The sequence below is a fragment of the Agelaius tricolor genome, unplaced genomic scaffold (assembly GCF_023055355.1).
Source record: "Agelaius tricolor isolate 1412-34295 unplaced genomic scaffold, bAgeTri1.0.p SCAF_2, whole genome shotgun sequence".
Lineage (NCBI taxonomy): Eukaryota > Metazoa > Chordata > Aves > Passeriformes > Icteridae > Agelaius > Agelaius tricolor.
In genome coordinates, this window is record NW_027269262.1 from 72,634,261 (window position 1) to 72,650,568 (window position 16,308).

General features: G+C 36.6%; 1 protein-coding gene across 8 annotated transcripts in view; it reads right to left on the reverse strand.

The window, feature by feature from the left end:
* VPS13B (vacuolar protein sorting 13 homolog B) overlaps positions 1-16,308 on the reverse strand; it is a 434,621-nt gene that overhangs the window by 181,783 nt on the left and 236,530 nt on the right. For 7 of the 8 annotated variants that reach the window (XM_071421508.1, XM_071421509.1, XM_071421507.1 and 4 more), the window contains 4 exons: positions 12,705-12,917; positions 4,700-4,871; positions 3,506-3,620; positions 776-917 (listed from right to left, as the gene is read on the reverse strand). In XM_071421508.1, the coding sequence (XP_071277609.1) occupies positions 776-917; positions 3,506-3,620; positions 4,700-4,871; positions 12,705-12,917 (642 nt within the window). The remainder of the gene's footprint in view (positions 1-775; positions 918-3,505; positions 3,621-4,699; positions 4,872-12,704; positions 12,918-16,308) is intronic. The other variant, XR_011678368.1, reaches the window with a different exon arrangement.

The following is a 16,308-nucleotide window of genomic DNA, read 5'->3' on the forward strand; positions in this document are numbered from 1 at the left end:
GTTTAAATGGTGGAAAACTGGAAGCCTTTAAAATTAAATTCATTAAAACAAACTGGTAAATTTATTTACTATAAGAACTGAAACAAACAGAGTAAGAGAAAGAACTCCCAATCGATTTTCATGATGAAAATAAATCAGACCATCCAGAACTTTCACTAACATAAAGTAATTCCATAGACCCACAGATAAAGAGGCCAATTTCATAACACAATGTCACATACTTCAAGGATAAAGAGGCGAAAAGAAAATGACTTAAATCTCTGACATTGAGATATTCTGAATGAGCTAGTAATCTTCCAAGCATTTAAAAGGAAGACTCAAATATGGAACTACTAATTGTTGCATTATGTAATTAGAGAAGCTATTTTATAAGTCTGCATAAAGGTATAGTGCAGTAATAACAAGTACTTAAATCCCTAAGTAGATATCAGAATTACACTAAAAAATGCAGCATTTAGTACTGGCTTTTACATATTTGGCCTTCAAACATACTGTGTGTGCTCACTTCTAATTTAAATGAATCTCACTGATTTCAGTGGTCTGTTGTTTATGTACAAGGTTGTGAATCATCAACCCTCATTCCCTTATCTACTAAAAAATGACAACTATTACTAAAGGATGAGGTGGAAAGGTAGCACAAGTTACATAATATCACCGAGAAATATGCTCAGTTAAAAAAAAAATTAGATGACAAGAAATTAAGAGTTTTTTCTCTTTTTTTGTTGGCATTTATTAGTGAAAGTTCTGTATTCAAAAATTTTAATAATATTCTTACAGAAGGAAAGAAGCCAGAGAAGTTACTGAAAGGATCCTGCTTGCTGATAGGTCGAACCAACAAGGTACGTCTGTTCAGCTTGTCAGTACAGGAAAGGAACACGCCTCCATATTGCCCCAGAGACCAAGAATCTTCCCCAAGGCTTGAGGTAATGAATGAGGCATGGGAGATAGGAAGAAAAAAAAAAGAAAAAAAGTTGCTGTAAGCAAAAAAAAATTGTTTACATTTAGCTTGTGTGTTTCGATGTAATTGCGAGATAAACTTATACCATATCTTTTCCTAGAAAGCTGAAATTCAATCAGATCAAACAACAAAAAAAAAAAAGAGATTAAAAAAGGTAACTGTAAAATTTTATGTGAAAGGACAACCTACAGCAAGAGGTCAAGACACATGAGAATAAAAGTATAGCAAAATCTTGTGTGTAGAGACTTACCCTGGATTTTCAGCAGACAGCTTTAACAGAATGAGGAGAAAGATTACAAGAACGAAGACACTGCGAATGCAAATCTGTATTCATATGTTACAAAATCAGTTTTATTTAGAAAAAGTTAGCTTTTAAGTGTTAAAATGTGCCTTGTACAGTTCTTGTAACCATTCTTTTTAATACATAGGAGAATAAAGTGAGGTAATTTGCTTAAGAACGGTTATTCAGATAAGCACCTTAGTTTACTACAGAAATCTCACCAAAAGTTTTTCTCTGCATGGTAGAAAAATTCCTTCAAAATGTCCTGACTGCCAATCTCCCCCTGGCCTGGAAGACAGAAAGTTCACCTTATCTATTCTCTCCTTTAGTTTTAGTCCACAGAGATTTGCACACAGGAAAGGTACTCCAAATAGATTAGAAAATATAAATGAGAACAGTGACAATTTTGTCAAGTGGAGTAAGTTTTGAGTTTGTTGGGGTTTTTTAGGGATTTTTTTTTGCTTGTTTGTTTCCCCTAAAGTTTGTTAAGATATTTCAAATATCTCTTGGGATTTCACAGAGTCATAGAGTATCTTGGGTTGGAAGGAACCCATAAGGATCATCGAGTCCAACTCATGGCCCTGCTCAGCACCATCCCCAGGAGCCACACCATGTCCTCAAGATGTCCAAATGCTTCTTCAACCCTGTCAGGCTTAGTGCTGTGACCACTTCCGTGGGGAGCCGTTCCAGTGCCCAAGCAGCCTCTGGGTGAAGAATCTTTTTTTGATATCCAAGCTAAATCTCCCCTGGCACAGCTTCATTCTGTTCCCTCTGGTCTTGTCACTGGTCACCAGAGAGAAAAGATTAGATCTGCCCCTCCTTCCTTCATGAGGAAGTTGTAGACAGCAATGAGGTCTCCCCTCAGTGTCCTCTTCTCCAGGCTGAACAGAGCAAGTGACCTCAGATGCTGCTCACATGGCTTCCCTTCAAGGCCTTTCACCCTCTTTGTTGCCCTCCTTTGGATGCTCTCTAGTAGTTTAATAACTTTCTTGTATTGTGGTGCCCAAAACTTCACACAATATTCAAGGTGAGGCCGCCCAGTGCAGGACAATCCCCTCCCTTGCCCAGCTGGTGATGCTGTGCCTGATGCCCCCCAGGACATGCTCAGCACTCCTGCATGGTGACATGATTTTAAAAGATTTAAAAAAAATACAAATTTTAATTAGAAAATATTATATTATATATAAACAATAACTACATTTGTAATGTAGGCAACCAGAAAGGAATCAAAATAATTTTTAAGATAGCTCATCAGGAATAAAATCATAAAGAAATGATGGTAACATTGCTAAGTTAATAGAAAATCTCCTTCCTATTGTACATAGGGAACAATAAGCATTCAATAAGACCTTGCAGACATTGGTTCCCAAGTCAAAACAATTTATGCTCCTAAATACTTTAGTTATTTTCAATGCCAACAGCCATGCTGAAGCTTTTAACTATGTTTTTCCACTCAAAGAGTAACATAACTATTCTATTTTCTCCTAATCTCTTAATTCCTAATGGAATTTGTTATCTCTAATGGCAAATAGTACCCTAGGTGATCAAAGCCTGCACAGGCTCTCTCTCTGTCAAGAATGGTGTGTTCATGGCCAACAAAAACTAGAAGATGGCACATGCCATTCTACAGAGCCGTGTGCCTGGGTGCCAAGAGACACAGTCACCTTGGTGCAGCAAATTATCCAGACAACAGAATTTGCAGAGTGGGAAGGCAGAGTGAATACACACAATATTGATGATGCACTGCTTGAGATTAATTATTGAAGTTTTACTCAGGTGTCTGCACAACACTGTGCCATGTGACACAGCAGAGACCATCAGCTCAGCTCTCTTCATTACATTAACTGCTGCTTTGCCACAGGAACAGATGTTGCTGAAAAATGGAGTTGTTTCTCTTCAGCATGCAAGAGTAACATAGCATAAAGCATTAAATAATGGCACTTGCTAACACATCATGAACCAATATTTCAGGAATTTCCCATTCTAAAGTTAAGCTAAACTATTTTCTTTTAATGGGTCAAGAGAGCAGTAAGTGTGAAAAAACCACTCTCCTAAATTTGCAATGATTTCTATGTATTTCTTTGAAATTAGATCTAATTCTGAGGAAACACAGTTGTGATTTTTATTAGTTAAAAGGTTAAAATAATTTAACTGAAATTGAATATCTACCTTAAATTAAGTTAAGAATTAAGAAGGAAAAAAACGAATACACCACCTGCCTTTGTCTTTCAGCCCGAAATCAAAGCAACACAACTTGCAGGAATTACCTGTTTCTGTAATGGTCAATATTGAAGCTTTCTATTTTACATTTGATTTTGGTATAGACATCCTGCATATCCACTGAGGCACTGAGATCCTCTAATTCACTGACAATGCAGACTTCTGCAATAGTCAAAGAAAATAAAAATTACTAGTTATTAATCTGAAACCTGAAGGATTTTAAACAAGAAATATACCTGAGATGCTACATTTTGTAAATAGGATGATGCTATTTCTACTCAGAGTTTTCTCATAAAGCACTTTTTGATTCAAGTGCCACACTAGAATCCAAACTTTTCTATAAAAATATATTGAGAAATACATATAAGGGGTTTCTAGTTTAGGTATTTATAGCATAATTCCTAGGGGGGGGGAAAAAAAGAAAAAAATATTTGCCAAGATATTTACTCTAATTATTCTAAATTTTTCTTTCTCTTGTACAATTAGTTTTTTTTAAATCAAAGGTACAAGTAAATTTCTTGAAAACTAGCCTTAAAAATTAGTCACTTTATTTTTTCACATTTCTATGGGCAATAATGTTAATAGCTAAGCAGCAGTATTTCCTAGAAAAAAAAAATGAAGTCCTGCAGTTTATGGAATCTGAGTTTCTTTCAAACAATTACTCTTGAATGATAATTCAACTACATCCCAAAGAGAAAAAAAGATAAGCTATGCACAACACATATTTTACCTTTTAACACAGTAGTTGAAACTTCTCCTCTGAACCCTGCATTAAACTTCCTTTAACTTTAATGATTATATTATGGTGATTATATTAAATTGAAATTTGAAATTACCACTATTAAACTAGAATGGACTATATACGGACATACACAAAATATATGACTAAATCATATCAAAATGAAGCAGGATTGGTTCTAAGGCAATAAATGCAGCACTCTACAGACACTAATTAACTTATTTCCAATTTAACTTAATCATCTGTCAACGTGGAGGGGAAAGTTTATGTCAAAGAACAACACTGAATTCTAATTTGCATGCAGTAACCCAACTACATTTTGTTGCTGTTATTTAAAATACAGTTCCAACCCATTATTTCTGTGTTATAGTGTTCAGTAATGTTGATACAAGATCTGAATAGATAATACTGTGCTGTAAAATAGGGTGTGCTATTTAAAACAGTACATCAGGAATTCAAATGGAAGTTAAAATAGTTTATTAGGCAGAAAAATGCAAAATACCTGTGCCATTATTTCTAGGATCAGGAGCAAACAATTTTACAGTAATTTTTGGCAACATCCACTGCATCCATAGGCTGACACGTCCACTTGAAACTCCAATATTACTTGTTGTTTGTTCCAACGTAATGGAGTCTGAGAATGGAGAATCATCACCACCCTGAAGAGAATCACCCTACAAAACAAAAGCAATAGCTGAGGAAAAAAGAAGTATTGCTTTTCACCACTTCAGGGGTTTTTTTCTAACTCACTGATATGGATGCACAAACTATAGAAATACAGATTCCCAACTAGTATATTTGAATTAAGCCATTTGTAACACCAGGAAAAAATAAACCAAGTATTTTTCTCTTTTCTCTGGTAGAGACAACAGACTATGGCAAAGACTGAATGGTAAAACTGTAGGGTTTTATGACAGGTCTCCTTGGCATAGCACACTTGCCTTATTAATGCTACACTATGGAACCACTATCATCAATTTAAAACAAAGGCTAAAGGAATATTTGGAGATGCAATAGCAAAAGGGATATGGAGGCTTGCACATATCTGAAAGGCAAAAGAAGGAAGAGTCACTGGAAGCACCAAATGAAGAGCTGCCCAGCAAGGCCATAACACCTACACTATGTACACACTGCATTTGAGCCATTTTCCCCTCCTTGTATGTGCTTCCCTGTAATTTTGGAAAAAAAAGTTCAGAAAATAATAGCTTTCTGTAAGAATTGGCAATATTTTATTTGCCACTTTCTAAATACTTCTGTTTAAAAAATTATTGTCACTTGTAATATTCTTAAATGTATGAAATACTGACAAATGAGCTTGTGGAAGCTTCTGTGCCATCAGTTATCTCTGTTTCCTCCCTAAAATGTTAAGGGCTCAATAAAGAAGACACAAAGATTAATGTTTTAGGAGAAGATGATGACAAATGAAAGCTATACTGAAAATTCTGTTATGTGGGCTTATTAGAGCAATGCAGGCATGTTCTGATAATATTTACCAGCCAAAGGACCTCAACCTGCTCCTCTGTTGCATCTTCCAGATAGGGAAAGAAAGAAACAAACATATAACTGCTCATCAGCCCCCAGTGTTTACAGCCTATTAAACTGAATGCAAGAGACACATAAGTCACTAATGTCATCCAGAAGCTCCTGAATATCCAGAAGCATCTCCACTTGCAACTCCACCATGTGTTGTAAATTTTCTTCATTCAAGCAGAAAGAAAGGAAAAAGGTTTAGTCACTTTGATCCACTAAGACCAAGCTGTTTCTAAGATTAACAGACCAATAAACACCCAAAGTCTTATCTTTCATTGAAGGTTTGTGGGATTAGGCATTGTAAAATATGATGAACAACATGTTTGAGATTTATCTAATTAAAAGCCAAGATTATTTCTATGGAAGACTCCCCAGAAGACAGATCTACACAATAAGCACTACAATTGGACTGAAACCATTTTAATCTGTCAGACAAGATTCAGAATTTGTTTCAACTTCAGATGCTCAGGAAAGCTCGCCTTCAGTAGCAAAATTAAAGTCTGACAGTACTTGCCTCATTCTGCAGCCCAAGGCTGGAAAATGCAAGTATGGAAGTTCTGTTAGCAATCTATTTTCTGGATGGGTAGAACCTAGCCCAAACCTAATGACATAACTCATATGGAAACATTTATGATGACAAATCACATTTTCATTCAACTCAGGCCTACAATTTAATTATAGGTTTCCTAAACTATAAGAGGACCCAGAAACAGCAAAGGCATTTTATCTGCATGCAGTAACCTTTGCCCTTGAAAAACTCAGTGATACTAGAATTAGGCAGAAACCATCTACGTTGTCAATAGCTGACTCAAAGAACTTAGCATTCCAGATACTCATTCATATGAGGAAGGGAAAGCTTGTCCAACTAACCAGTGTATGCTTCAAGAAAATAACACCTAAACATGAGACTATAATACCTGCACCAGCTTAACAGATGTAATATGATGTGATGCAATGAAAATTAAGATCCAGTTCACCTTCAATCATCTATAGTGACAGTGGCTTTGCATGAATCAAAATGCATGAATAAAAATAAGTATATTTCTATTTATTTTTATTTATCTTATATAAGGCATTATTGCTTACAGCTCTGAACAGATTACCTGAAGAGCCACAGGTGATCATCTGTGGAAAAACTGTTAGACTCCTGAGGTCCAAAAAGCATTTGCTCCCTATCACATTCTAAGTGAACTAACCTCCCCACACAACCCCACCTGAAATATCTCTCCAAGTCATGGACTTAGCATCACCCTCTTGCTTTAAGTGTTTGTTTACTCTTCCTCTTCTGCTTTACTCTTACACTGCCTGCAAATTTAATTATTAAATATAGCAGGACCTGTCTCCTGCTGTGTATCTAATAATATTTAATGCCTGCCAGAGCAGGACATGTCAATGGAGAAACCTCAGATAGCTCATTTCACTGTGATGCATCTAGCTCCCAAACTGGAGTGGCACACTGAACATATGGCACCCAACAAAATGAGGAAAAAAAAAAAAAAGGCAGAACCTGCTAAATAACACATTCAGGGCAGAGGTTAACTGCTTTCTCACAAGCTGTGACTTGCATTTCCTATTTGCTTCTCCAGCAAAATCCTTCCTGCCTCTGGCCTTTTTGTCCAGATTTCCATCTCTTAATACTATTTGCTAACAGTGTCCTTGCAACCTATTTCCTACTATGTCCACAAAGAGCTCTACTCTCTCCAGTGCCACTTAATTATCCTACAAGGCAGCACTGACTGACAGTGACACGAGAGTAAATATCTTTTCAACATTGTAAACAAAATTCAGTTTTCTTCAAGGATGCCAGCACCTGTCCTTGGAATGAAAAAGTTCCAAGGGGAAAGCAGCCTTGGAGAGTGTCAGGCCTGCAAGCTCCCCAGCCACTGAAAGGATATAGGGAGAGCAGTCACTTGTCCATTGCTAACCAGTGTTAGTCCTTATTGCTTCTCCTGAAATGGCAGGCACCAGAAATAAGACAGTGACATAACCCAGCCATTTTGCTGTCCCCAACTATCCCTGTGAACCCTCTGCAAACACTAGCCTGCCTCCCTTCAACTGCTCTGCTCACTTGGAAAGCAATGAAAGGTTGGAGTGAAAAATGTATCCTTCCAAAACCACAATGCTTTGAGAATCCTATCTCCTGTTTTAACGAGTCTATTTGCAAAGTCCTCATTCTTACAGGACATCAGAGAAGCCTCAATCTATTTCATGACTTGAGATTTTCATGACCATGAGAATGGCATTAGTTCTGATCATTTCAATTTCTGACAATCAATTCCTCTCTGTTTCTTTTGTATAACATCCACACAGCTTCTTTGACACTCTGCCTTTCAACAACTTCCCACACCTTTGCAATTTGCCTTTGAATGATTGCCCTAGAAGATGATGATTCAGTGCTGGACTTTCACTGTGTCTGAGATGACCTTTCTCATCAAAACTCACAAGCTCTAAAAAGATGGTGGAGTCAACAGTACTTTGGTCAGATCCCCTCAGCACGGCAGATCTGAAGGAAGGAGCCAGCCAAAGAGAATTTCCCTGTGCTGAGATCTGCAGATGGATTTCACAAAGTATCAAGACATAAAAGCCAATTAAGGTAAGGAAAGGGAAAAATAATACTTTGATATTTATTTACAGTTCAAGCCAATGTTCTTGACAATGCTGATGTTCTGTGGAGCCATTTGTGGCTCTCTATTCCCTGCATTCTATAAAAAGCTTTTCTTTTCTTTTTTTTTTTTTTTTTAATCTGAGGAATATTTCAAGTTCTGTTTGTACCATAAACACACTTCATTTTGCCAAACTGTAACTTACAAATTGTGATGGAATGGGTGGGAATGAGAGACAGTCTATTCTTGTCTTCCACACACTCCTCCACTCTCCCACTGAATGTGTTCCAAAATGGATTTTGAATGAAAATCAACTTTGTTCTAAAATTTTGGCAGGTCTCTACATTTCTGATAGTTGAAAAAGAAGTAAACAATAGCTGATTAAACTTAAAGGGGTACACTTAACAGCAAATACGTATTGCCACCATGGTAATTTTTGAATTTTATAATTGGGTTCCTTTATTTCTGTAATTTAACGTTTTCAGCTGTTTCATGCATTTTGTTTGGGTTTTTTTCCACAGAGACCTATTTTTATTTAGTGGTTTGAGTACAAAGATAACTTTACTGTGAAGAAAAGTCACACTATAATTTTCCCACACTTCTTTTGGATTATTTTTCTGAAGATATTAAATTATGTATAATGCCTCTTAGAGAATCAGTCAGTTGGTAATTTTGGCCCAAGGTTACTTAAAACTGTATTTGTGAGATTTCTGAAGAAAAGCATTTACCCTAGAGTTACAGATACCAACCCAGACATATCATTAGAAGCTGGACCTGCAATTGGCAGGCTTTGGAATTCATTCTACCACACAGCCTGAAAATCCTAACAAGGGCCTCAACTCCTTGGGCTTCACCTCACCTACAATCCTGTGCTTGGGTTACTGCATTCCCCCAGAATTCCAGGTGACTTGGCCTTACTCCCCCTTGGAGTGGCAGCAGGTCAGTGTAGCTAAAACTGGGTTGGGCTGTGGTGTCCAGCAGCGATCTCCTGCTGGCAGCCATGGCAGCTGCAGAGCTGCTCCAGAGACAGCCCCAGCTGCTCAACACCCTGTCCCTGGCAGAGGGACACAGTGCTGCCTCTGCCCCCTTCAACAGTTTAACTTCAACATACTACCCATGTTTGTTCTGCAGTGAAAACCTGTGTAAACAGCTGAATTGGCCCACACCCTCTGTCAGTGGTAGATGCTCCTCTGAAGACAGAACATGTTGTATGACTGTCCTTTGGGAGGCAAACAAATGGAAGAGACTGCATTTCCTCTTAGCCCTCTGTTCATGGTACTGTAACCACAACCATTAGGCAAAGCCAAAGGGCCTGAAAGACAGATGGTCTGAAGTAGCAGACATATTTTTTATATTTTTTATAAGCTCAAATTCACAGAAATTTTTTGCAGTAAAAATCTAAGAAACTGAAGTGAGACGAAAGACTCTTGTTTCTCATCCAGTTTCAATTTTCATTTTGGATTTTCAGCACCCAGCATGTTATTGTTAAATATGTTTATGCATTACTTTTCTGCTCTGTTTCCAGATCTACTGAAAAATCAAGCCAGAGTCAGAAACCCTGAACTATTTTCCCACAACTTCTCATGCCAAGTCCTAAAATACACAATTTAATTCTTTTACCAATTGTTGCAAATTGACCAATATACCGAGTTTATTTTCTTACCAGAATTTATCTTTGTTCATCAGGAAGATCCAAACATATGAGGCCTTCATCCTTGGCCTGCCTAAAGCTCAGGGATGATCACAGTTTGGCCACACTAATGCTATGCCTTATCAAAATAACTTCTGCATTCTTGCTCAATCACTGAGTTTCCCCAAGGACTAAACACTTCTACCACTGTTTGTACTTAAGTAAACAGTAACAAGTGGCCTGTTGCAGTCTGCACTACCTTACCTTTTCCAAGGCAGGGATGGTAAAAATGATTAACTGTTTCCAGCCTCCAGTATTTAAGCCTCACTCATGTTTCCCTGTTCGACCACCACCCAGGCTAAAAGTCAGTAAGCCTAGGTAGCTTTATCCACATCAAACCATGCTGCTCACATCAAGTTGTCAGCAAGAAAAGAATTAGACACAGCTTAAAATATAAATCATTCACAAATCACATAAACAAATTACCTTTTTTTTTCTTTCTTTTTTTGCTATCTGATATAAATAGTTGTGCAAGTTTGCTTTCTTCTTTTATAGCAAGTCTGTTGCAGCTGAAAGAAGCTTTAAAAATAATCATGTGTCTCCCACAGAGCAAAACATAGCAACTATAAAATCTCTAAACTTAAAAAATCCCATAGCTATGGCAGCAAGGCTGTTTTTGTTTGACACATTTCAAGATGTCAAGGCTCAAAACTATAGAAATATATAAACAAAATACAGAGTCTGATAAAAAACTAACTTCTGGAAAATTTCCCCAAGTCAAACCTACAGAAATATGTATTATTATTTAATTAATCTATTCTAATATTGTCCCTTGTTCACTAATTCACTGAATTTCATTTAGATAATTTACAATTTTTAGGAGAAGAAATTTTCTAGCCAGTGTATAACATTTTTTGAGAATACAAAGAAAATGAAATAAATGATGAAGAACATTTTGCAAAAGGGTAGGATATGAACACTGAACTTGGACCCATATTACTAAAATAATCTCGGTAACATATGGATTAAAACATCACTGAGTAGTTTCAATTAATGCTCCAAGTACAATATGTACTCCAAATACTGCTGTCTATATAGATGATCAAAACAAATTGTTATTTATAAAGCTGGTGGTTTCTGATTGTAATGAGAAATTAATTTGATGTAAGTAGGGGGAAAACCACTATTTTTGTGACCATATTGTTTTCTTACTATTATTACTTACCTTCAATTCTGTATCCATGGCAATATTTTTCACAATTAAAATCATGCACATGTAGACATACACCAAACACAAGGCTATTCAAATAATCTACAAACATTTTAGTGAAACAACTTAAGAACTGAAACTCTAGCCCAAACACTTTTTAATGTCAGCTGTTTCTTTGGGGTGTGTGTACAATGTATATAAAAGTAGGCACCAGCAATCACCATTTCATCTTCTCCAAACCTGAGAAATAATATAAACTATACAGAGGGCTAAGACAGTCTTGGCCAAATGCTGAATATATATTGCAATCAGAATCCAAATTACTGTATATCTGCTTGTGTTCCAGAACTGTTCAATGAGGTGTCCCTAAAGCTGATGGGGCTATCCTGAGACTGAAAGCCAGACATTCAGAAAAGTCTCCCTACATTCTTACAGATTTATGTTAAAAACAAAGCACTGAATACATGTGATACCTTGGTATACCTTGAATTCATCTGACACATTTTTGACTTGCTCTTGAAGCATAAAGAAGGTCAACTCACTATTTTAACTTGTAAACCTGACAGGGGCACTAAGAAAACCACAAATACTATGTCTGTGCAGTTGCAAAGCTTCCTGTGATCACCCATTCTACTCTATAGCAGCTACCTGGTGACTTCTGGCCAATGGTACTCATGGGTGAAGTTTAACACGGCACTCATGCTGATAAAAGAATTAGCCTGCTTTCCTCAGTGTGGCAGGGGACTCCTCCCCTTGCCTTGAATACTTTACAGTCTCAAGCAAACTCTGACACTATGATCAGGTACCAGATCTCTCCAGGCAGTTACACAGTGTTATAAATTAAGGAAGCAGAAATACACAAACCTAAGTGGCCAATCTTATATCTGAAGATGCATCCCAAATGCTCGTGTGACAGAGGCACAAAAGCAGTGTGAGACATGGACAGCTGGGACAGGGGACTGGACTGAGCTCCAGGAGTAGGTCATAGATGGCACAGTGGTTCAACAGTGGCTGGATGGAGGTGGGGTGAGCACACAGCTGGGTGCAATGCCAACTTTGGAAGCCTTCACAGCCCAGTACCTCTCCTGGTTGCCAATGCAGTTTACACACAGCAGCTCTCTACTGACCAGCATCAGAGTGACTGGCTGACTACCTGGAACAGCTCACAAGCAGCACAGGTATCAGAGGTATTTTCAAAACAACACTTACTATTCTGCTCATTCTGGACTTGAAAAATGGCTTATGCTTCTTGACCTGAACACACTAACCACAGTTTTCTGCCCCAAGATAATACACATTCACTTCAAAGAGAAACAATAAAAACAAATAATAAATATAGCCCAATAAAGCAAATATTTTTTCCTCCCTTTTGTTCCACCAAAATAAGTAATAAAGTACTGTTCATTAGTTTATTGGGGCAAGCCACCTGGACTCTACTACTCTTTCTGATTTTTCTGATTCTTCCTTGACTGCACACCACTACATTTTGTAGGTCAGAACTCACACAACACATTCTTTTAAGAAATAAAAATACCTCTGTAGTGGTTCCAATGTCAGCAGATGGACTGTATGTGCTGGTATCTGGTGGAATGGTACCAATGCTACTTTTAACAGGGGAGCTAGGAGGAACAGGTCCTGTCATGGTTTCAGTATAGACAGAAGATACAGATTGATATAGAACTCCTTTCCTCTGAATTTTATTCCAAACTTTACTTGTGATCTCAGCCAGTTCATACAGAAGCTGCACCTAAAGGAAAAAATAAAACTTAATTTTAGGATGAAGCTTTTCTTAACAAGGTGAAGGAAAAAATCATCAAAGTCCTCCACTGAGACTTAGAACATAGCAGAACTGAACTTCTCACCATTTAGAATGTTCTGATTGCAAATAAAATAATTAACATCATTTACAGTATATTGACTTTGATAAAAATAATCTGTTCTTTGCATAAACATATGGCACATAGCACAAAAAAAACTATAACATGGTCTTGTAAAACTTTTACTAACAAAAATTATAACAATTAAGCAAAGGTAATTTAGCATATATTTCATACATATAGATACTGTCTCTAGGAAAAGTCATGTAAACTTTATAAAATATTAACAATACAGAACTAATCACTCCAATTCTATTAAAATAATGATCCCTTGCAGCATGTGAAACTGATCTGGCTTTGGAAGAATATTCACTCCCAAACTCAACAGTCTCCCGGCATATGTCATTCCAATATTTAGAAACACACTGTTTAACTTGCACATTGTTTGACTCAGTTCTAAGATATTTACATAAGTTTTTGTAAATAGGCATTAATCATGGAATTTGTATGACAACATATTGGAATATGCTGTATAAAAAAAGGTCAGTGAAAACTGAAAATAATATATAAGCAGATTCACAGCTGGATACCATACCAAAGTTGCCATTATAAAAAATTTAAATTCTCATATTTATAAGAACTTTAAGCCTCAGGACACTTTTGCTCTACGAAGCTGGCTTCTTATGTGGGCAGAACAGATGCAGAAAAACACTGCTGTCAATCTATATTTGATATAAAACAGTACTTGATTTTGTGCGTGAGAATGTGTGATGAAGTCTCAAAGTACATGGTGCAGTCTTTTCTTAAGAGGTGAAATGCTGGAATTTTATAAAAACCTTCTTAATTCAACTTGGATTTTCTTTTGAAGTTTCAAGGTTTACACAGAACAGGTCACATAATCTTTTGACAGAATTTTCCTTAGAGGAAATAAACTTCACAGTACATTTTTTTTCCCCTTCATATACAGAGCAATCTACAGCCAAACAACTGTGGCTCTGGTGAAGAACTCCTTCAGTTATGCTCTAAAGTGCTTTGTGTCTGTAGCACTCTGATAGGCACTGGTAACCTTTAAATTACCAAATTCAAATTTCTAAGTTTTCCCGAGTCTTTTCCATGTAATGCAGGAAGCTCAACTAAAGTCCTAATGCAACTAACTAATGTAACGTCCACCCAATTGATTGACTAATATAACATTAACTGGTGCTGACACTTTGCTGGCAAAATTATCTCTAGAAATTTAACAGGATACAGGCAGATATCCAAATCATACAAGACAGCAATTTCCTCATGTCCCAGTTTTTTTCCAAGAAACCAAAAGACAACGTAATCTATGTTTTTATGTTTTAATGAAGCAGGGCTTTCAGAAAATTATTTATGCTATTGTTCCTAAAGGCAGAAAGTAATGCAAAAGAAGGAACTTGTGTTTACATATATGTTTACATACAAGGTGAAGAGGTTTGTCATCAGTTAATCCAACACTGAAAGGTTCAAATCTTACTGGGGTTGCAGTAGTCATAATCATTACAGCTAATAATTACCTATCTTGTCAGGGAGACTTTTTTAAGTTGCTCAGGCTAGAATCTCTCCAGCCACTCTAAAACAGTGGTTATTTCACACAGCAGTAGCCATGTCTATGAACATCACCAGCAACCAGCCAACCAAGCAGTATGATCAAAATACTCTATCCCATTCTGAAGCTAGGGACAAAATAAGTTTGTAGGTACATGGTTTGTTGTAATTGGGAATGGGGCTGTGGCCAAGCCTCACCCCCAATGGGCTACAGCTGGGAAAACCAGATGAACAGTACTGAAAGCAATGAGTGGCGAGCAATCACCAAAGGGAACAGAGGAGCAATGCATGAACACTGAGGGGTATAAAAGGCTGGGCTAAAAGAACAAGAAGGGCAGGTGCTTGCAGCCTTCTGAAGTGACATGATTTTACTCTGTATGGGCAAATGCTTAAAGCCTTTTGAAATTGCATGGTGATACTCTGTGTATCGTGGCCATCACAACTGCGATATAACTTCAGCAAACAAAAAACCACACTTCTGTTAGAGGGAGATGATTTTCACAGAGTTATGTCAAAAGGTGAAAATACCAAAAAACCCTCACAATAAAGCCTCATTAAAACAAAAAAGATGGCAGGTGTCTACATGTAAATAAAATTTCAAAACTTTGATAAAGTCACATCTTTGGTAAATTATTTTTAACGCACTTTATTTCATTCCACTGGTTGTTACTGACTAAATTGGAAGGATTTTCCTCTTGTTGGTTGGGTGTTTTCAAATGTGTAATCTCAATATTTTACAAATACATTTCTGATTATATGAGAAGGGCAAGTATAAGTGTAAGGCTTCTCTCCTTTCTAATTATTTTTGAGCATATATAATAATTATTTTTAGAACACACTATTTAAGAGAAGAAAAATGGTAGGACAAAAAGGGTAACTGCCAGTATTTGTTAAAAAAGGCTTCCCCCTCTCACTGTTTCCACTCTCTCCTCAGCAAAACCACACATAACTCAATAAGACTCCACTGACTACTTGGCAAAATCTGTAAAGCTCAATATGTTACAGCATTTTATACTTTAAAAATAACATATTACTACAAAATTGAAAACTACAACCAAGGAGAACATTCTGGCAATTTTGCACACTGGAAGTATCTATTGAATTTACAACCATCAGAACATGGTTTCACATTAAATCATAATAGTCATATACATATAATACTTCACCTTTGCTACCATTTAACAAATTCACCAAAATTCACCTAGTTTGAGGCTGTCATCTACAGAAAAAATACAGCCTGTCACTGTAAGGGATCAAATTTCATACTGTGAATTTATGACTATCAAATGCTGTTTATGGATTTTCATTTTTCATCTTCTATCCTTCGACATCTGGTTCAAGAAGACTGATTGCCTTTTTTCTTCCCTTTTGCATAAGTAAAGAAGAAAGGACAAGCAAGGCACATGTAAAGGAGAAAAGACATTTCCAGAACCTTTAGTAAACTCAAATAATTTCTCTGCATCCTTTCAGTCATTAGAATACTTCAGGAAGTCAATAACATCACAGTGTACAAGGACACCCTTTAAGAAAACATCATTTGATCTGATATTCCATATTACAACTTCATTTTAACAGTTCACTATGCACATAATATAATTTATATGTAGCTTAGAGTTTCAGTTTTTTAGTGAAAATATTTTCTTACAGTTTGTAAAACAAATTACTTAATTACACTTTAACAGGAATGCTTGAAAAATATTGTATTTTTCTATTTTCTTCTTAGTTCTCAACTCACACTTAGGTAGGACTTGC